The 21,909-nt window shown below is 32.9% G+C and overlaps 2 protein-coding genes across 7 annotated transcripts in view; both read right to left on the bottom strand.

Moving 5' to 3' along the window:
• Nucleotides 1-216: 216 nt before the first annotated feature.
• On the bottom strand, nt 217-7,792 carry LOC306846036 (ras-related protein Rab-8A-like). Its single transcript, XM_079379108.1, has 8 exons — nt 7,444-7,792; nt 6,357-6,417; nt 6,014-6,074; nt 5,402-5,479; nt 4,746-4,835; nt 4,420-4,485; nt 4,252-4,302; nt 217-3,398 (listed from the first exon to the last, which is right to left on the bottom strand). Exons 1-8 carry the CDS (start codon nt 7,565-7,567, stop codon nt 3,306-3,308), a joined length of 624 nt encoding a protein of 207 aa, XP_079235234.1. The 5' UTR covers nt 7,568-7,792; the 3' UTR covers nt 217-3,305.
• A 455-nt stretch (nt 7,793-8,247) lies between these two features.
• Nucleotides 8,248-21,909, bottom strand: part of tpm4b (tropomyosin 4b) — a 21,133-nt gene continuing 7,471 nt past the window's right edge. For 3 of the 6 annotated variants that reach the window (XM_079379999.1, XM_079379997.1, XM_079379998.1), the window contains 7 exons: nt 15,894-16,027; nt 14,672-14,789; nt 13,879-13,949; nt 12,467-12,542; nt 11,635-11,697; nt 11,449-11,518; nt 8,248-8,975 (listed from right to left, as the gene is read on the bottom strand). In XM_079379999.1, the coding sequence (XP_079236125.1) occupies nt 8,893-8,975; nt 11,449-11,518; nt 11,635-11,697; nt 12,467-12,542; nt 13,879-13,949; nt 14,672-14,789; nt 15,894-16,027 (615 nt within the window). In that variant the 3' untranslated portion in view covers nt 8,248-8,892. Of the gene's footprint in view, nt 8,976-10,024; nt 10,123-11,448; nt 11,519-11,634; nt 11,698-12,466; nt 12,543-13,878; nt 13,950-14,671; nt 14,790-15,893; nt 16,028-19,408; nt 19,724-21,909 lie in introns of those variants that run through there. The other 3 variants (XM_079380000.1, XM_079380002.1, XM_079380001.1) reach the window with 3 other exon arrangements.

Raw genomic sequence — 21,909 nt, 5'->3', positions numbered from 1 at the left:
ACATTACCAATTTATTTAAAGGCGGCGCCGGTACAAATATAAGAAGAATGTATATATCCAATATTAATGTGTAAAAAATATACTTGAAATAAGGATTCTTAAAACATAATAATGTACTTGAAAATTAAAGCTTTTTATTTTTTTGGGATGGCCGACAGCAAATCAACACCTGAAAATAATTCATCCGTCAATATTAAACACACACACAAATCCATCTCTTAAAAGAATCTTATTTTAATAAATCAAAAGTACAGATATCTACAAAAACTGTAGATCAGTTTTTCAATGTTTTTAGAAAGTACAGTACAATTTAAGTAGATCTCTTTTTAGAGTTATTTACAATTGTTTCTTTTTTATACCAAAATCTAATTTACTGATCTCCCCAGTTACCTCACAATGAATCGACAAATGAAAACATGGTCATATAAAAAGAATCTGTAAATGATATGGATGACAGTTGTTTCAAATCAAGAAATACGAGAAAGACAAACTAAACAGCAAAATCTGAGATGGACAGACGAACGTATCACTGCTTAATAAACACATGACTGCAAAGCCGTTTGTTAAGACAGAAAGCGGTGCCTGTTTGCTAATGTTCTTTTCCACTTTGTTTGCAAATCAAATAAAAATGTTTTGCCAGCTGTCTGTTATATTGTTTTTATATCTTATTTGATCACTCTAAGGCCAGATTTAATTTCGTCTGAGGTCCATTAACATGTTTTAAACAGCAGACTGTCCTCTAAAGCTCAGAACAGACAATGTACAAGACGTCTATAGAAAATAAACACACAAACAAAACATACAGGAGGTCAACAGTTTCACCTTCATGATGCATAGATCCAAAATGAAAGATCAAGTATTAGTTCTTAAGACAAACGGCAAGTTGGGGACATTATTGGACCAGGGAGAGAAGAGAGATGCTGTGGGTAACAGATGAAGATATATATACCGTTACACCGACATACAGCTTCTAACGCAAATATGAACCCAAAACAGCATCTCCTTGAGGTGGAAAGAGAACAAGGTGCAAACAGGAAGTCATTTCAAGTTGATCGACAACTAAGCTTGGAAAAAGAAACGGAAGGTGGCCATTTTTTAGGATGCGCCATATTGCAGCAAGAAGAGAATTTCATGCATTTCTGCCAAACACTGTGCTTCTTAGCCTTTTAAAATCACATTCAGGTCACATTTCACCCCAAATCATATGGAGCATTATATAGAGCATTTTTGTGACATTTTCACGGCAAATCACTTCCTGAATTCTCCATGTAAAAATAAAATAAAAATGTATTTCAATGCATTTCCCACTGTCCTGATATGTAAACAGCTTTATGTATAATTGTATATACTTCGTTTTTTCAGATTCCATGAAAATAACAAAATGCTAAATGAACTTGTTTTTGGGGTCAAATGTGACCTGAATGTGTTCTTCTCAGGTTTTGTGAGATTCGCTTGTTTGGATTTTTATAAATTGATTTTTTTTTTTTTTTCACTCAAATCTAATGGGTGCTGATGCTTTATGTAAAGTTTCCTGACCTATTGCTGGTGAACACAACTGCACCAACTGACATGTTTCATTTTACAATATGACTACAAAATGTACATTTGCGTATACTGCGGTGCAAAGGAAAAACTACACATTTTGTCAAAATAAAAGGTCTCTTGTGATAGGTGGGTTTGACTCTCATATCCAACTGCAGTTTGCTTTTGAAGGCCAGTACAACTCTCTAGCATTGCATTTCTTGCATTACTTATAAGCATGTGCTTATGACAACACACTCTTCAGAACCTAGGAATGGTGGATTACTGTATTCTGGGTAGTTAATCCTAGTCATACGAACCAAATCTGTTTTTTTTTACACTGCAACCCAAACTAATTAAGACTGACATGCTGCAGGACTGTAATTCAGATGCTACATGTACAGTCTCAGTTCATAATACATGAGAAATATGAACAAATTAACAAAACACAACTGATAGAAGACTATTTATTCAAATTGCACCAATAGCAGCCAATGCATAAAACCAGCTTTGGCTTACTATCAGGATAACTGATAAAGCAAGACTTGTAGAAATGTTCCTAGAAAACGTTTGGGGGAATGAAAACGCCTTAATCTCAAAACGAACATGAATTCGGCAGGTCATACTCCATGTAACCATGTAAAAACGCCTGTCTTTATGATGCAAAACTATCACTTGGCACAAACTACACACAACACAAAAGATACTGATAAAGTGCATGGACTTTTGTATACGGGAGGTGCTTTCTCAAGTATAGCTCTGCTTTCTCATTGCTTTTGGTCACGCATATTTGTTAATACTACAAACTAAGGATTTTCACTTCCTATTAAGGGCTACGTGTCAGTTTCATTTGATTACACTAGTTGATTCAAGTGTTTTAATTAAAGAACTCTGTCATGTTGGGCCGTTTTCAGGTCGTAATAAAAGAAAGACCTGAGTTTTGGATTTATTCGAAGGAATGTTAAAACAAAAGGTAGCACTACTGCATAAAAAAAAACTGAACTATTTGGAAATAGCTTTGTTTGCATGTTTAAAAAAAGAGAGGTTAGTTTTAACTAATTTGTCTTGATGAATAAAAAGCAGGATCTTCATTCATTTAATATGAAACCTTGACTGCACCAAGTTTGCGAACGCAACACTTTTGCGTAACAGGTCTGAAAAATAAAACTGGGGACAAAAACAGCAAAATGTTTGTTTAAAAAAAAAAAAAATGAAAGAAAGAAAGGAAAAAGCATCTAAGAGGTGGGTTATAATATTCCTCTTCTTACAATAAGGTCATGTGATTGTCGAAGAATGCATGAGGGCAGAAAATAAAATGGAATGATAAATAAAGTCCCACGTAACTCTCAAACTGGCTCAATATCAGATCACGCTCTGCGGCCCGACCCAGAATCATGACTGCTTCCAGGTCGCCACGGACGAATGGATCAATTTTGGCAGTTGTGCGCTCAAAACGAGCGATTGAAACAAAGATGTGGGATCTTCTTTAGGTGCACGTTTGCGACGATGCATCAGCACCCAGTTCTTCACCTTGACTTGTAGAACCAATGCTTTCCCACCACTGTTTCATCGGGGAAGGGTCATAAGCGAGAGGAAGTGGCATCGCTAATCTGTCAATGGAAGAAGATAAGAGGAGCCAGGAACTCCGAATGCCCTAGGGTTGGAAGAAGAGCGTGACAGAGGAGGAGAAGTGGGGTAAAAGAGGAAGGAGGAGGAGTGCTAAGAGGGAGAGCATAGTCCAGTCGTGTCCAGCCCACGGGCAGCGGACAGTAAGGCCTTGGTCTTCACAGTAGCACACAGCGAAAGAAGCTGCTCTTTTTCTGCTGTTCAGTGGTAATTTTCACTCCATGGTTGCTGCTCTGAGGATTGTTCCCCTCCTGTGTGAGCAAAGAAAAAAAAATAAAGCTCATCAGACTCAAGATTCTCACTTGATTACTTCAACTCAAGCTAGCCAGAAATTGTGCCAATACTGAGCATGGGATATTAGATTCATTCATCCAAAAGGAAAATTGTGGTAACGCTTTACTTGAAGCCTTCATATATAAATAAAGTATTTTTAATGCATTAATCGTGCCTCATAATGCATTGTATGATCGTATTAATAATTAGACAGTTATAAGACTTATCTATTCATTGTTGCACCTTGAGAAAATATAATGCATATAAAAAACAAGACAAACAACCAGTTTCAGATGTAAAAATGTATCTTCAAATATTACAAAGCATTTGAACTTTTATAACAATTTATGAAAATATATAATGCAATTTAATAAACGTTTGACGATGCAAAATCAACTTATGACTTATGATTTATCAACTTATGATAAATGCATAGCAATCGATTAATCATGTAACACAGATAATGTGACATGCATATTAGTGTTTAAAATGTTTCACATGCTAGTTGTCTCACTTATTAACACTGATGCAATAAATAATGAACTTACAAAGAACAGATATTTTTACAACAAATATTAACCTTTGGTAATGTCAGTTAATACAAATGTTTGTGTTATTCACAGTGCATAAACTAATGTAAACAGATACAACTTTTGATCTTAAAAATGCATTAGTATATGCTGAGATGAATAAATAGTGTAGTAATATTTTTCTTTGTTAGTTCATGTTAACTAATGATAACTAAAGAAACCTTATTGTAAAGTGTTACCCAATTTTCAATCCAAATTAATTTTTTACACAAAGCTAAATCACAGAAAGGGAAAGTCTCACCAATTTTGTGTCCATCTTTGATTTTATGTCTCTGGCGAGCGTTAAGAATGCCTGCGAGTAGAGCAGAAAACAACATTGTGTCTCGATTAGACCTTTAAACTTTAAATGTGCTGCAGATATGATAAGGAAATGAAACGAGGATTAATCATAAAAGCCATTTACACTTACGTTCTCAACGTTGATATTAGCCTTCGCACTCGTCTCCATGAACTTGATGCTGTACTCTAACGCCAGCTAAACAAGTACATGCAGATTCCATTATTTAAAATACAAGTATGATTTCTCTGGATGATTACAGATTGTTTAGCAGATCTAGCCATTTGTGGTGATGCAGGTAGATCATTAACTAAACACATTCTTGTGGAAGGTGGCATCATTGCTGTAGACTCTTATACAATGAAAGTTAAATAATATTACACTAGCAAACTGTTTTTTGGGGAAAGAAAAGGGTGTAAAAGAACATCAAGCTTTGTCAAGGAACATGGTCTGCTCACCTTCTCGCCCCTGTCTTTAGACACCTGCCTCTTCTCATTAATGTCACATTTGTTCCCCAAAATCATTTTTTCTACATCCGCTGATGCATGCTGGGTTGAAAACATACAAGAACATGAGCTGTAATAATTTGCCGTTGAATATGTAACCATTATTGGTAAGGATGTGCAATACTACACATTTTCAAAATTGACTAGGTCACCGGTGGTTTAGACAACAATAATAAGAGTTCACATGACACATGCTTTTGTATTCAAAAACTATTATTTACTGGACATGTTGTATTAAAAGCACAACATGAAGAACACAGACAAAAAGCAGTGAGATGCAATGGCCAAAAGTGTCCATTTCAATGTTTATTTTACATTTAAAAAATAAATAGGCAAAATATTTGCATTTACATGAATGCATTTTCAGACACTTATCCAAAGCGAAATGCAATGCATTTAAATTATACATTTTATCAGTTCATGCATGAGAATTGCACCCATGCTTCACTGTTTGTACTACAGTAACTTTATATGTAATTATTTATATTATAACCTTTATTGCATAAAAAAAAACGCAGATAAGACCTGTTGATTATGTATATTACGCAAGTGCTGCACACAGCAGAAGCCTTGAAATCTGAAGATAAATTGGGCACTGAAACACTCACCTCCTCTATGTTTCGGATCCAGTTTTTGATGTTGTCAAATGATTTCTCATTAGTAATATCATAAACCAGCATGATACCCTGAGATCAGAAAACACAAGTGTGCACAAAACAGCAATTAGGAAGACAACAGCAGAAGTGTTATTACTGTGTTAACCCTGTGCTGTGCAGAAAATCCTTTCTCTAATTCAAAAATGTCCAGCCTTTTAAAGACTGCTTGTAAAACTCTCATTATCACTAAATTTTGGTTTCAAACTGGTTTTGTCGCAATTAGCACAGGCCTACAATCAATCGGTTCCAAACAGAAATACAAAATCTGTCTTACTGAATAAAATCAAGTTGAATATTATATCTGGTAATGACATAGCATATTGAGAAATGTATAAGCATTTTTGACCAGGAACACCATCATGTGTAACAAGCAAATATTTTTGTGAAGTAATTATACCGAATGTCAGTAGGTTTTGGTCTAATGCAATAACATTAACTACTTTATTCTGGAAAAAGAAAATCGGGTCACAATGACTAGAACACAACATGAGGGTCAACCGGCGAGACAGACCAGAAGCTCATCATACATAGCGCTGTAATGTATATACGTCAGCATCTTCTTACCATTGCACCTCTGTAATATGCCGTTGTGATTGTTCGGAATCGCTCCTGTCCTGCCGTGTCCCTGAAAATATCAAACAACATGAGTTCTGTAACGGCGGCCATTCTGAAACGCATTTAAAGTGGAAGATGACCTCATCCTTACTAGAACAATGACAAAAGTCAACCACTAACACACGGTGCTATATAAAGGAGAAATTAAACTGGTCGTGGTTTCACTAGTCAAACAGCGGCTCCTTCAGAAAACTCTCAAGAAAACTAATCACCCTTGCCATTCCAGCCATCTGCTAATGTTCAACTAGCACTGAGAGTGACACTTAGAAGGAAAAGACGACTAGAAACTCACCATATCTGTAACTTTATCTTCTTGCCATCTAGTTCTATTGTCCGGATCTTGAAATCGATACCTGGAAGAGAAAACACGTAACTGCACAACTGTCATAGGGTGAAAAACAAGCCCAATACAATGTCTCTTTCAAATGTGTCCACTTACAACATCACACTATTTTCATACATAAAGGCAAACACAAATCCATAGCATGCATATGCACACATGCTATATATATATATATATATATATATATATATATATATATATATAGACAAAACCGAGCATCATCCAAGCTAGACATATTTATCACCCTTTCATAATACAAAGCTATAAAAACATAAGCAGTAAGCATATCATTTAAAAATTGATCATAAAGCTATAACTGATCTTAACAGAGCAATTAATTAAGAAAATGCTCCATTTACATCAATACACTCAAAAATTATCATGTTTTTGGACATATTACCATTACAATATCAGATTATTGAACATGTAAATGTCCATACAACTGTTTTGGAAGTTAAATTATATAAAGTAACCTGGTTTACCATGGTAAAAGCATATAGTAATCTTTAAGCACCATGGTATCTATCAAAGTACAGTGGCATTACCATCTGATATTAGCATAACTGTACCATGTACTACCACAGTAACAGTTTTATGTTAAACTATTGAAATTAAAATGGACATGCATATTATTATATCAGTAAAATGTTGAGTCTTAAACAGGTAACTACTGGCTAACAGGCATCTAATTTATTTTAAACATTTTAATTGGATATTCTACCTAATGATGCTAGTTATTGATATTTTAGTTTACAACATAAGAAAAGCAAATCTATCACTTTAGTATCCGAGTCATTCTGTCAGAACAGCTAACGTTAGATGCTAACCAGTAGAAACCTTCATCAAATAGACACCTAATTACCGCACAAAATAATTCATTAACAGATAAAACATTAGCAAAACTGTCAAAGTTCAGAAACAAAACGAACCACAATAACTCAAGAAGAGCTAACAGACTAACTAGTCTATTAGCTTAGCCGTTAGCACAGACTGACGATTCATATACAACCCGAGCATAAAACAGAGACATAAATACCTATCGTCGAAATAAACGTCGAGTTAAAGGCATCCTCCGAGAATCTGAACAGCACACAGGTCTTCCCGACGCCGGAATCCCCGATTAACAGCAGTTTAAACAAATAATCGTAGGTCTTCGCCATACTGAATGTATTGCGGAAATCCCGCCCGGTACTTCAACAGACAGCGCAGAATCCGCAAAGCAGCGAGGAACCGACCAATCATACTACGGCGAAGGCTGCGTACATTAATATTAATGAGGTCAAACAGACGTACTCTATAACCATCCTGGAACGTTCGGGCACGTAGCGTCATTAATATTCATAAGATGCGCCTTCGTCATAGTAGAATTCGTTCAATCGCCAGCTATCGTAGCGGCCACGTCGCACGATTAATATTCATGAGCTAAGCCTTCGACGTAGTGTGCTTCCTGAACTAATACTAGACCTCATACCTTCACAGAAATCACTGACGCAAGTCTGTGCCTCAAGGTCATTACTAATTAGTGTGTGTGTGTGGCCTTCAGGCCTATGGATTATTTTCCTGAAAGTCAAAGTCTTTGTTTATTAATGTAAAACCATTTTTATATTCATAAATATTTAAATACGTTTGCATTTCTTATATATAATGTATATATACATATAATAATTATTTTTTGCAATACAATAAAGAAAAATTGAGGTGAAATTCATGAAAATAAGGTAAAAACGCAAATTTAAAAAATGCAAAAAAAAAAAGTATTTTATAAGATATAATTTCATACTTTTCCTGTGACATATCTGCCAAGTTTAATTATTTTTATAATAATTCTCATAGATTGGTGTGGTGTGCAAATAAGTAAACATTTATTTAGTTTAACAGGTATAAAAAACATCAAACCACAGTGAAAATAGCCCTTGCAGCATCAAGGGTACAAAATAGTCCCATAAATGACAAACTAGACTTCTTAATGCCAAAATAGTCCAAGACATCTGTGTTCCAATACATAATGCATTTACAACTTTGTTTTTGATACATTCGCATACACTTCCCTAACATCACTGCTAAATGTGATGTACTAATTGCTTTTTGATCTTTTGTTGTTGCATTTCTACTGATTTAAGTATACTTCCAGCCTTTGTGTTTATTCATAAACAGCACCAAGACAGATATTTAAAAATAAAAAGTGAAACATTCTTACATGCAGAGATGGGTCATAATTTAAGTCTAAAAAGATATTTTGGTTTTATGCCACATATGGTGTCGAAAGTTGTATTTAAATGGGACAAATGGCAACAACAAGACATTATTTATTATTTAATGGACTAATAGGTACATCAGGAAATCATCAGAAAATTGCAAACCAAAATATAGAAAATAATGAATGGAAATAACATAACTTATACAAAACATGAAAAGCTAAACATAAAACACTGCTGGAATGGATGAGAAATTCTGGGATGTTCTTCATGGATGTCTTCTGGTTTGCTCACAAGCTATTGAGCTCCTGAAGCGTTTGATCCAAGACTTGATGCATCTCCAGGTTCTGCTGTTTTGCCTCAGCCACATCCTCTGAAATAAACCAGCACCATGATTTAAAAAGAGACACAAGCATCTGTCACACTTTTCTAAACATGATTCTCTAAAGTGTTGATTGCATAACAAGCTGCTCATTCCAGGCTTTAAACCAGTAAACCACAGCTGGGCTATGGAAGTAAAATCCCATTCATTTTGCCTCCACAGAGAAACAAATTTTTACAGATAATGCAGAAACCTTTTTAAAGACAGAAATACAATAAGCTCTGAGATTCTTAAGTCATAATACAGTATATGCTTTTTTTTTTTAACAAATTGTTCAAGTTAAAAATTTAAATATTATTATTATTCCACTATTGTTAGTTGCATTGGATAAAATGCATAAATGTAAGTCATTTAAAAAAAAAAAAAATGCATATTTGAACATATGAATATTTTGCAGTACATTTTTTGTAGAAATAAAAAAAAAAAAATAAAAAAAAAAAATAATATATATATATATATATATATATATATATATATATATATATTTAAAATCTATTGTAAATCACTTTGGATTAAATGCATAAATGTAAAGTGATTTGCTCTCAAACTACTTATATATTTGGATATTTATATCTAATATTTAGCAAAACTATTTTTTAAGTAAAAAAAACATTAAATAAATGCATAAACGTAAATTAAAGCATTACATTACACAAAAGGATCATTAACACCTTAAATATAATTATCGCACATCTAATATAAACAAGTTAATAAGTGTTTCTTTATTATTTTGCTTCTCTATGAAAAGAGCAAGAAAGATGGAGAAAGATTAAGACTTGACTCGAGATCAGAAAGGCAGGAAATATTTAATGTTTTTTAAAGCAAGAAAATGAAACAACTTTTACTAAATTTTAGAGGAATAATCAAACTTTCAGAGAGTGTAAAATACATAAGGCACCAGTGAGGAAGAAAGGGTGAGCAGAGACAGAAAGACAGAGGCACAGCCAATCAGGATAGTTTATGCAGAGCAGCAGCGCTTGATTGAACGAGAGAGCTGTCAATCACAGTTAGCACTCATAATGTTCAGCTCAAGCACTGCTGACACATAAAAGCATCTATAAGGAGGTCATATCATTCAGCGCATGATCCAGCTCTTCAGTAATGGCCTTGTATTTCAGCTTCTGAGCATAGAGTTCATCTGGAGGTCAAAGGTCAAGAGCAGAAAGGACAGGTGTTTCGGCCAAGGATGGAGAACACAGGAGACAGGAACAGGAAATGATAGACAGAAAAAGAAAGGAAACGGTAAGTTCAACAGGTCCAAATGGACAAAACACAGCACAATAATGCCTACAAAGGCTGTCTAGGTAGGCAGCTCACTAGATAAAAGAAAGAGAAAAGAGGCAAGGAAGAAGTAACATGGAAAAACATGCACATATTGAGGTGTAATCCTAAACACTTTGATCTGTACATTTTTTGTGCATTTATGTGTGTGCATGTGCAGTATTATGTCAAGTTAAGACAAGTTATATTTATTTCTATAGTGCTTATAGTACAGATTGTTTCAAAGTAGCTTCAATTTACAGGAATATAAGTGTTTTATACATTTATTTAGTAAACGTATTATATATATATATATATATATATATATATATATATATATATATATATATACACATACACAATTAATTATATCAATTATATATTTAATATTAATATTTATTTTTAATATGCATTTAATATTAATTATGAAGAATTCAATTTCAGCTGTAAAGAAACTCTACAGAAGACACTAGTTCTTAGAATATAGCAATGGTAATGTTTTACCAATTTTTTAATTATTATTTATAAATATCTTCTACATATAAACCAATAGTTAAAATGTATTCAATATCAATTATGAAACATTCAGCTGTAAAGCTGTTCTACAGAACATAATACTATATAATAAACAAGAATATAACAATGTGAATGTTTTATTAATTTTAAAATGATTAATTAATAATAAATATACATACATGATCAATTATGCAATAGTTTTTGTTCAGAAGACAATAGTTCTTAAACAGAAATTTTATTAAATTGTAAAATTATTAATTATTTTTTTATTATTTCATAGAAGAAGTCTTAGATCTTTGTGTTCAGCTCATGAAAAATGATGCAAAAATAAAAGTGTGGCGTTTATAATTTTGTTCAGTGTATATATTTTCCATGTCACTTCAACTATAAAGAGCTCTACAGAAGATAATAGTGTCATTATTCAGCTAAATTTAGTTGTCAATGTTTCAAAGCTCATCAATTATATAAAAAAAGTTCAATTCAGCTTCAATTCATCTGGTGTTTGCAAGAACTGTTTAAGAAGACGAGTTGAACAGGTCGAACAGGCTTACACCGTTAGCTCTGTTCTTTCAGTACAATGTAAAGAGTCATAAAGCGGCCGCACGCGGTCAGAGGAGACAAAGGTTCATTCCAGACTGTTTTAGTGACGTGATCAGCTGGAATTCCTCAGGACTGAATCACAGCTTACCCTCGAGGTCGTCAATGGTCTTTTCCAGTTTGGCCACTGTCCTTTCTGCAAACTCAGCACGAGTCTCAACCTACGAGGGAAAATGCAGAGAGAACAAATGTGAAAGGTCAGAGAATGGCCTACGAAAGAAAGACTTGCATGCAAAACCATTAGAATGAGCAGCTGGTTTAGGTTAAACTCGCTGACCTCTTTCAGTCTATCAGTGAGCACTTTGATCTCGTCTTCGTACTTATCCTCTTTCTCTGAATACTGCAGACAGAAAACAAGCAAAAGGCTATTCAGACCGCTGCTTCTCAACTGCTCTCAGATTTAACACTGGACATCAAGTGCAAACAATATTGCTTACATAAATTAAAACGTTAAAATTATGGAAATGCATTGATACAATAATAAATGCACAGACCCAACAATAATAAAACACTAAAACATAACAGACAAGGTTATAATTTTATAAATAAATAAACAGCCCAAGTGTGATTTGTAATATAGCCATATTACCCAGTGGTGGATGAATTTGCAAAAAAAGTGATGCATTTAGTTTTCAAAAGTTCAACAGCCTAACTATGCTTTTGAAAAGGTTGTTCGTTAGACTACAGGCTTTAGTGTAGTTTGATTGATTTGTAAAGGAGTAAATATGCTGTTTATTTGATAATCTTCCATGTTTTAAGAAAACACCTTAAATTATTTAATTGCATTTGAAATATTTACTTTGCTACTAAAGAAGATGATGTATGATGATGTGCAGGGGCTTCACTGTTGAGAAGTGACTCAAATGAATCATTTTTTAACCAGTTTACTGAAATGAAGTGAAATAATTCACTAAGATGGATCAGATTTCCCAGATATCCTGCACTCATGTTCAATACAATGGCCTCGTTCATGAGACAGAAGCAGAACAGGTTTCTGTGCAAATCATCACATCTAATTCAACACAACAGCTTCGATCAGAATGTGTTATAATTTACACAGAAATGTGTTCTGCTCTGTGGAATTATGAGTCATTGGTCAGCTGACTCACCTTATCTGATTGAGCTTCTAAAGACTTGAGGTTGTTGGTTACGTTTTTCAGTTCTTCCTCCAGATCTCCTCCTTTACTGTAAAAACAGAGAGAAAAAGTTGGTGGACTCTTAAAAATAAAGAATCTAAAAGGGTGTTTTTGGAGTAATGCCAAAGAAGAACTCTTTTAGGTTCCCCAAAGAACCTTTCAGTGATCAGTGATTTGTTTTTTAAGTGTGCAGAACATTTTAAGAATCCAATGAACCTTTTTTTGATATAAAGAACCTTTTGTGGAATGGAAGGGTTCTTTGTGGAATCATCAATGCCAGTAAAGAACCTGTATTTCCTCATCTTATTACAGCTCGAATGGGAGTTCCTGACCAAGCATCAAGTGTTGTGCTTGCAACTAGTTTTCTGCATTTCAGTATCGATAAAAATATTTTCTTACTTTGTATTTTTGTCTAGTTTTACAGTACAAATATCAAAACATTCTAGTTTATGAGTGAAAATTATGGAAGCTTGTTTCTGTCCCTGAATAAAAATTAATCTCACAATTCTGACTTTTATCTCGCAATTATGGGTTTACATCTTGCAATTCTATTATTTTTTTCTCAGAACTGCTTAAAATACTCACAATCTTGCCTTTTTTTCTCAAAATTCAAACTTGTCATTGCAAGTTATAAACTCAGAATTGCTTGATATAAAGTCGCAACTGCTAGAAAAAAGTTGTAATTGTGAGAAAAAAGTCAGAATTGCGAGTTATAAATTCAGAATTGTGGGCTATAAACTCTCAGTTGCAAGAAATAAAGTCTGAATTGTGAGATATAAACAATTCTGCCTTTTTCTCGCAATTGCGACTTTATATCAAGCAATACTGACTTTTTAACTTGCAGTTGCAAATCGGTCTCACAATTCTATAAAAAAATTTTTTTATAACATTTTGAGTTTATTTCATGCAGTTCCAAGTAAAACAAAAAGTCAGAATTGTGAGATTAAGTCGCAGTTATTTTTTTATTTTTTTTAATTTATGGGCAGAAACAAACTTCTATAATTTTTTAATTTTAGAAATTGCTGGTAAATTCACACTGAATTAAACGAGAAATAGAAAGACTGAAATACTATTTTCTTGTAAAACATACTACAATAATCTTTACTTTATTTACAACTTCAAAAAAAATTTTTTATAGTGTATTCTGACTTTTTTTCCCTCGCAATTCCAACTTCATTTCTCACAATTCTGACTTTATAACTCGCAACAAAGTCAGAATTGTGAGAAAGTCAAAGATGTGAAATTGCAAGTATATATCCCTCAATTCTGACTTTATAGCAAACAATTCTGAGACATTTCTCACAACTGCACAATTTTTTATTCAGTGGCTGAAGTGGGCTTCCAGAGAAAACAGTTTCAAAGGTTAGTTGAATACGTGTACTAACAGTTCTGCAATCTCCGCTCTCTCTTCTGCTCTTTCCAGTTCACCCTCCAGAATCACCAGCTTCCGAGCGACCTGCAAACACACAGAGGACATTGTTACAAGCCTTTGTTTTGTATGCTCTTGTTTCTTTTGAAAGTGTTTGTGTCCAGGTATGGTGCTGATTGGCTCCTGCAGGCTAATGACTGGCTCATCTTGATTGGTGCACACCTTAAAAGCAACTGATGTCACTGTCTCTCTGTGTGTGTGTGTGTGTGTGTGTGTGTGTGTGTGTGTGTGTGTGTGTGTGTGTGTGTGTGTGTGTGTGTAAACTGTTTGGTATTTTGACCCTATTGACTGTTACTGACACTGATTTGGATTTCCCTTTAACACTGTTTGCTTGAGCTTGTAAATAGTTTGTATATCATTGTAAATCTTGAGGGTTTGGGAAAGTAAGGAGTTTGACATCATTATTGTTTATTGTAAACCTTTTTGATTCTGTTTTTGGCTAGGAAGTTAGGTTAATATATTGTACTTTTTATTTGATTTTCTTTTGGTTAGGGTTTAGGAAAGAGGTCTTACAGTAAGAAAGTTGTGTTTGTTATTTTGGCCAGGTCAACTCCCGAAGAAAAGTTCCCCAATTATTTACTTGATTATTGTATTTTTGTTTGGTTTCATTAAAACCCTTAAAAGAATCCCCACTTCCACTCTCTCATTTCATGTTGTGTCCTTTACCCCTAGACGAGGCGTAACAACCTTCACAGATCCGCTCCTGACTCAAACGACAGAGTAAACCGTATGATGAGTGTGTGTCTGACCTCTTCATATTTGCGGTCGGCCTCCTCAGCGATGTGTTTGGCTTCTTTGAGCTGTATTTCCTGAATTTCCATTTTCTCCTCATCTTTCATCGCACGATTCTCAATCACCTTTATGCCTCTGGATACAAAAAACACAAATAAATAGATCTTATGTATGATTTGTTATGCATTTCACCGCTAACAGTTCTTAGTGAACAATTTCATGATGCATTATTTTTAGTGTGCAATTAGTTTCACTGAAATCATTATAGCTAATATTTTGAATTAAATTAATTAATGCACAATTTTTTTAGTGTGCAGTAAACTGATGGTATATACGATACAAAGAGGACTGCTAATCTCAAAAAAGCCACTGATTACATTTTTTTTAAATCTGGTAATAATACTTGATTTTTAGCCAACTGTTCTTATTAACATTATACTAATTAGATGGATGATTCAAATATTGCATAGATTTTATTTTCCAAATACACTTTTTAGAAATATCTTGAATTAAGTTTTTATTCTTAAATTACTGTTTCTGTTTTAAGTTTAGTTAAATGTAAATATCTACTTTAAATATTTTTTTAGTCATTTGGCAAGTTGTCGTCTATTTAGGTTTTATTAACTTTTATATCAGTTTTAGTGTTTTTAGTACATCAAGTCAAAGTAAATGAAAACGAGAAATGTTGCCTTGGCCACTAGCTGAAATAAAAAAAATAAAAATAAATTAAGTTCACATTTTATTTGATCTCAAGTAACAATGTAGCAATTCAAGGGGATTTCTTTTTAATCTGTAAAATATAGAGTAATTAATTTTTGGGGATTTTAAATCATTTTTGTAGTGTACACAGAAGGATATAGTTATATATTATATAGTTGTTATATATATATATATATATATATATATATATATATATATATATATATAGTTGTTATAGTTCAAATATAGTTTTAAATTTTATGTTGAGTTTTTATTTTATTTTAATTTTAGTTTTACTTTTTTTGTCATTTTCATTAGCTTGTGTTTTTTAAAAATGTTTATATTCAGTTTCTTTCAGTTTTAGTTGAAAACTAAAATTAGAAATTTAGCTGAAATAAAATAAGTATTATATGTTATTTCAGTTAACATTTATTTTATTTCAAGTAACAATCCAGTGATTTCTTTGTTTAATGAATGGCTTCAGCTTTAGTTGAATAATAACTCTATTGTGCACAGATGTATGTGTGTGTTTGTTCGGACCTCTCGCTCTCATCTGCTGCTTTCTCGGCCTCCTCCAGTTTCTGGAGCGCGGTGGCCAGTCTCTCCTGAGCTCGGTCCAGTTCCTCCTCCACCAGCTGGATCCTGCGGTTCAGAGCGGCCACGTCTCCCTCCGCCTGTCAACACAAAGAGAAACAGCGCTGAAAGATCCCGCATAGAAACCTGAAGGAATGAGGCAGCATCAAAAGATCCTACAGGAATACTATTAGAAACTGGTTTTAAAACAATCTGCTAAAATCCTACTGGATTACAAATATATATAAAAAAATAAAAATTCTTTTTGAATATTTTTTTATGTGCTCAGTTGCCAATAAGAGTACAAGTTCAAGTTTAAAGCAATAAAATAACTAATACTGAAATAAAAACTAATTAAATAAAAATAAAATTACTGTAAAAGACAATAAAATTACTATTTTTTAAAGCTATATTCAAAATAAAATCAGACAACATACAAAAAAATCTAATTCAAAATATTAACAAAAACTATAAGTATATCACTGCTTAGCTTAAAATAATTTCATTTGAGTACGTTGCCAATTAATCTTTCTAAATATTTTTCACCTCTTTAATAAACCAAACATGTTCTAAATTCATTAATTTAATATAATATATTATAATTTTTTTATATAATATAAAATAATATATTTTAATATTTTAAAAACAAATATATAAAAATATATACACACACACCTAAAATAAACGAATTAAAGCATATTTCAATAATAATATTATTCTAAAATATTATATAAAATATAAATAATATTTATTATATTTTAATAGTATATATATATATATATATATATATATATATATATATATATATATATATATATATATATATATATATATATATATATATATATATTTAAAAAAACGTACAAAATAAAAAAAAGCTATAATCTCCATGATACTAAAATCATTTTTATTTAATAAAACTTCCATTTTTGGCTAAACTAACTGTTTAAGCTCTGAGAAATCAGTCATTTTTTAATCACAAAGAGAACTGTAAGCACATGTGAAGCGTATTCTTTCAGTTTCACTCATTTGAATGAGTGTTTTCCTCTGGCCACGGCCACTTCCTCTAACACAGAGCAGAGTGGGCCTCACTCCTTATATGGTGCTCAAACACACATCTGACTAAAAGCGGAAAATCTGTTTGGTCTTTACTGCACAAATATCAGGAGACCTAATGAATTATGCTTGGAAGTAACCCATTGTGTTGCTCCACAGACACACAGTTAGTCACAGATTTACTTCTAGCCATTCAAAAGTAAATCAGCTGCCGATGCTTTACTGGAGAGTGTCTCATTTCAGCTGAGATGAGGAACCAGATCACGACTGCGTCTCCTGCATTTCTTTCAGAACACTGCATCTGCTGATGTTTTGGATCTGCTTTCCAAAGCTATATGGATAAAAGGGCATCTGTGACATCTTTTTCTAAGAGACGTATGTTTGGTGAAAGCACACAGCAACACATAAGACAGGAAGTGAGAATGTGAAGAACGTCATGCCCCGACTAACTGTGGACAGCCGTTTCCAGGAAGGGGGCTGCTGTGCTGCTATTTTAGTGCTGCTATAGTGCTCAGTTTTATCTTTTTAAAAAACCATGGTGAAAAATGTTCTAAATTCTTTAAAAAATTAATATAATATTATACTATTAATTTTTATATATTATATAATCAAAAAAAATATATTTGTATATATTATAACATGTTTAATATTATATTTATATATTGTAAAATAACATGTTTTTTACATATTATATTTTACATAACATATATATTTTTTTATATTTTATACATTTAAATATTTATAAAATAAAATAAAACTTTAATTTTACTATTATTATTACTATTATTATTATTATTATTATTATTATTAAATGTTTTGTAAATGTAATTATTTAGTTTATTAGTTTATTTAGTTATAGTTTATTAAATGTAATTTTATTTATTTTAAATGTTAAATTTGTTGTGTTATATATATATATACACATACACTTAATTATTTAATAATTAGACGATATATATATCTATTATATTTTGTATTCATATATATATAAATATAAATAAAGTAAAAATATTTTTTTACATAATACATTTTTTTTTACATAATACTATTATACATTAAATGTAAGTCTTTATACACAAAATTTAAATAATATTTCCTTTAAAAATGAATTGGTCCAAAGGTTTGAGACGCATTACAGAAGACTCTGACAGCAGCTCATGGCAATGATTCCACTATAAAGCGGGTGTAAGCGAGCAGAAATGCTGCTGAGGTAACAGGTCCAGACTTTGATGTGGAAAACAGTTTGGAGTTTTTTCCAGATTTAGTCATGTAGGCTTACTTCAAAAATAATATTTTTTTCTCGCCACCAAGTGGAGAAGAAATCCAACTTTAACACCCAGGTTAAAGTGGTTTTCCCAAAACCATCTTGAGTGATTATATTTTAAATGAACTTTCAACAAAAGCTGATTAACCCACCAAGTGAAAAGTCTTGCCACCAGAATGTAATCCTAATGATAATATTTCATATGATTATATTAAGTTTTTTTTGTTTTTTTTTGGAAGTCCATTACTGTATAGAAACAAACCTTAAGTCTTGACAAGAAAAAAAGCTGCAGAAAATTTCCACCAGATAAAGTTAATTTAACACATAGCGGGGTAAGTTGTCACAATTGGCAACCTGCAGCTTATTGACACTGATTTGCACATAATAGCCTTCTTCAAAAACATCTTTTCCAGCTAAATGTAAATGGTAAAATAATTATAAAACACATTCATAAAAAGCACAAAAAAAAAAGTGTTGTGTCCAGCAGAAATTAATGAAAAAGTAGATAAAATATACAACACGTGATATTTTTCCTTGATTACACAAACACTTGTTTTCTCTAGCAGTGGTTTCTAAACCTTAATGAGGTAACAACGGTATTTTAAAAATATCTGGTTAGTCTTCACGTTATAGCATACAATTTATTAATTCCAATATTTGTTAGCAGATGCTTTGATATTTTTGTGTTATATTTTGTTTTGTGCTTATTATTTGTTTTTGGAGTTTTAAGTATAAATAAACTTTTTTTTAAAAGGCAGATTTTCATTGTAATCGTGTGACAACATGCCCCGGTATGGTGCCAAGTTGAATATATATGTGCATGTATTCACAGACTACACAATGTGACAACTTGCCCCGTTCTCTGACCTACTGGGATTTCTGGTTTTGAGGATAAAATTCACAAGAATACTCAGACCTAAATACTGTTAAAGCATTTGTGCAACTGGTCTTTTAGTTAAAACTTTTCAGGCAGCGTGACAACATGCCCCGGTGTACGCGTCACGCTAAAATACCGTGAGAAACGAGCACTAAAGTGTGACAACTAGCCCCGGTCTCCACCATTTCTGTTCAGCGAGGACCGAGACGCGCGAAGAGCAGCAGACAGAAGCAGTAGAGGAAGAAAGAGGAGTGTAAGGATGGAAAGGTAAGATGTTTTCCTCACTTTCTCCCGCAGGTCTCGTTCATTGTCCAGCTGCGTCTGCAGAAACTGCGCTCTGTCCTGCGCATCATCCGCCTGCTGCTGCAGACACTGGATCTTCTTCTTCACGGCGTCTAAAGACTTCACAGACATCCCCAAACCCTCATACAAACGCCAACGGAGACAGACGGCTGGAAAAGCGAGTTTCTAAATAAACCAAGAGCGCAGATTTGGATCAGCTTCTGTGCGTCTCAAAACTGTCGCAAACTTTCCATTTGCGCGTCACTGATTCGCGGAGCCGCAGAATGAGGAGTTCTGGAAAAAAAGGCAGGAATGCGCATAAAAAAATCCAATCCCAGGAAGAAGATGCGGGTTTCGGATGACATCAGGGGGTGGTGTTCCTGTTTGACTCCTGCTGCTATTATGTGCTGACTTCTGGACATATTTGGTGTTTCTTATAAATGACCATGTGCGATTGCATCATAATTGAGATATGAATGCGTAAAATCCTCAATGCACAGAAAAAAACGACTACCTTTCACATCTGTTTAATGCATTTATTTAGTACACACAGGAGAATTCTGTCATTTTTCTGAAACTTCATGCACAGATTTGTCATCTCCATTATATATTAAATTTAATAGTAGCATATTATGTTTTGGGAATGATACAAAATTGGGGTCTGATAGTTTGTAATTTCTGTTAATTTATTATTATACATTTAATACATTAATTAATAAAAATAATAATTTATGAATGAAAGTGAGGGCTAGTTTTCACATGTTGTTAATATAAATGCAAAATAATCAGACCCTAAATTCGATTTTATTTTTTTTTAAAGCAGGTTTGTTTTTCAAAAACAAGCAAAAAAATAAGTTTAATACAGACTGTACAACTATTATGATGTGAGTTAACATACTTGGAAGGTTGGGAAATCGTTATGGTCTTTATACATACACCAGTCTAACAATAAAAATAATGTAACACCCATGAGATGCAACTTAGATCATATTTAAATCACATACATCTGTTATTTACATGCAAAATGCACAAGATTTTTAAGCACTTCTACTGAATCTACACACAAGACTTCCACAGCTTCTTCATCCGTTCTCCATATGTTCTTCAGCACATACTCTTCAGCAGGTGCTGTTGTAATTATTGGCCCTCTTACAGCAGTTATGGGGCAGCACAGACCTCTAGTTCCCGATCTGACTGCATGCTGATGAATTTATCACGCTGTGCTCAGAAACACACTCTCATAACGTCCAGACAGAAATAGATCTATTGTCTGGCTCAGTCAACTTTATATGAAAAGACAGTTCTGACTCCACATTCTGATCGCATTAGAAAAAAACTGATGTGCTAAACACACACCTGTGCACATTTTATATTAATGCACCATAATAGGCAGCCTTATATATTTATCATAATGCTTTACCCACCATTTTTGAAAATCATCAATTCAAGGGTGTTTACCTATATGGTAAAACCAGCTTAACGCAAAGCTTTGAGTCACTCACGGCTTTCTTTAATCAGTTCACTGCCTAATAAATTACACGACACTATCATAATACCTTTTGTATTCCATTCATTGAATTCCAGCATGTGTGGGAGTATTTTTGCTGCAGACGACTGGAGTGTGTGTGTGTGTGTGTGTGTGTTTCCCCCAGCAGGAGAGTTGTATTCATTAGATTCAAGAGCTGAAGGTTCATTGTTTGCTTTGGTTGAATTCCTTACATTCCTGGGCTCTGTGTGTGTGATTGTGAGTGAAAAGAAAGAAATGAAGTGAACTGCATGCTCTGCACAGACCTATGATGTTGCCTTGTATAGAAATATTACACAAATTGCAAGACGGTGCCGTAATGATCTATATCTGAATGGTAAATGTCCATATAATGAAACAGAAACAAACTATCAGTATTTCATATATATTTCAGACTGCTTATACAAAACCTGAGCTGCCTTACTGCCTAAGGCAGCATCCTTTCAATTTCAATATAACTACATAAAAGTTTGGCTTACTGTGCTGGCAAGCTAATGCTGTCATATTTTAATCAGTATAACACACACACACAAATATTGAGTCAAATAGAAAAATACTTAATATTTGAAAGATTATTTATATTTAAAGGAACGCATTCTGTGATTGTTAAAAGAAAGCATCTTTTGTCATTTTTTTATGTCTTTTTGAAAAGCCAAAACACTAGGATGACTCTAAAATGTTGTCTAGGTTTTAGAACAGAGCTTATTTTACATACTATAAACATGCCGTAGATATAAGCGTCTGCCAAATGCTTAATGTAAATGTACAGGACTACAAAAGTTTGGAATAAATTTCTGAATGATTTTTCTTTTTTTGGCATTTATTTGATCAAAAATACCGTAAAATCAATAATATTGTGAAATATTATTGCAATTTAAAAGAACTGTTGTCTATTTGAATATATGCTAAACTGTAATTTATTTCTATGATCAAAGCTGTATTTTCAGCATCATTACTCCAGTCTTCAGAGTCACATGAT

This window comes from Barbus barbus (genome assembly GCF_936440315.1).
Source record: "Barbus barbus genome assembly, chromosome: 26".
In the NCBI taxonomy this organism is placed as follows: Eukaryota; Metazoa; Chordata; class Actinopteri; order Cypriniformes; family Cyprinidae; genus Barbus; species Barbus barbus.
The sequence above is the reverse complement of the archived record's forward strand: the minus strand, read 5'-3'. Positions and strand labels throughout refer to the sequence as shown.

Coding starts and splice junctions, on each gene's coding strand:
- LOC306846036 (XM_079379108.1), bottom strand. CDS start 7,567: ATGGCGAAGACCTACGATTATTTGTTTAAACTGCTGTTAATCGGGGAT. Junction 5,480..6,013: donor CATATTACAGAGGTGCAATG/GTAAGAAGATGC, acceptor TTCTGATCTCAG/GGTATCATGCTGGTTTATGA. Junction 3,399..4,251: donor CAAAGATGGACACAAAATTG/GTGAGACTTTCC, acceptor TTGCTCACACAG/GAGGGGAACAATCCTCAGAG.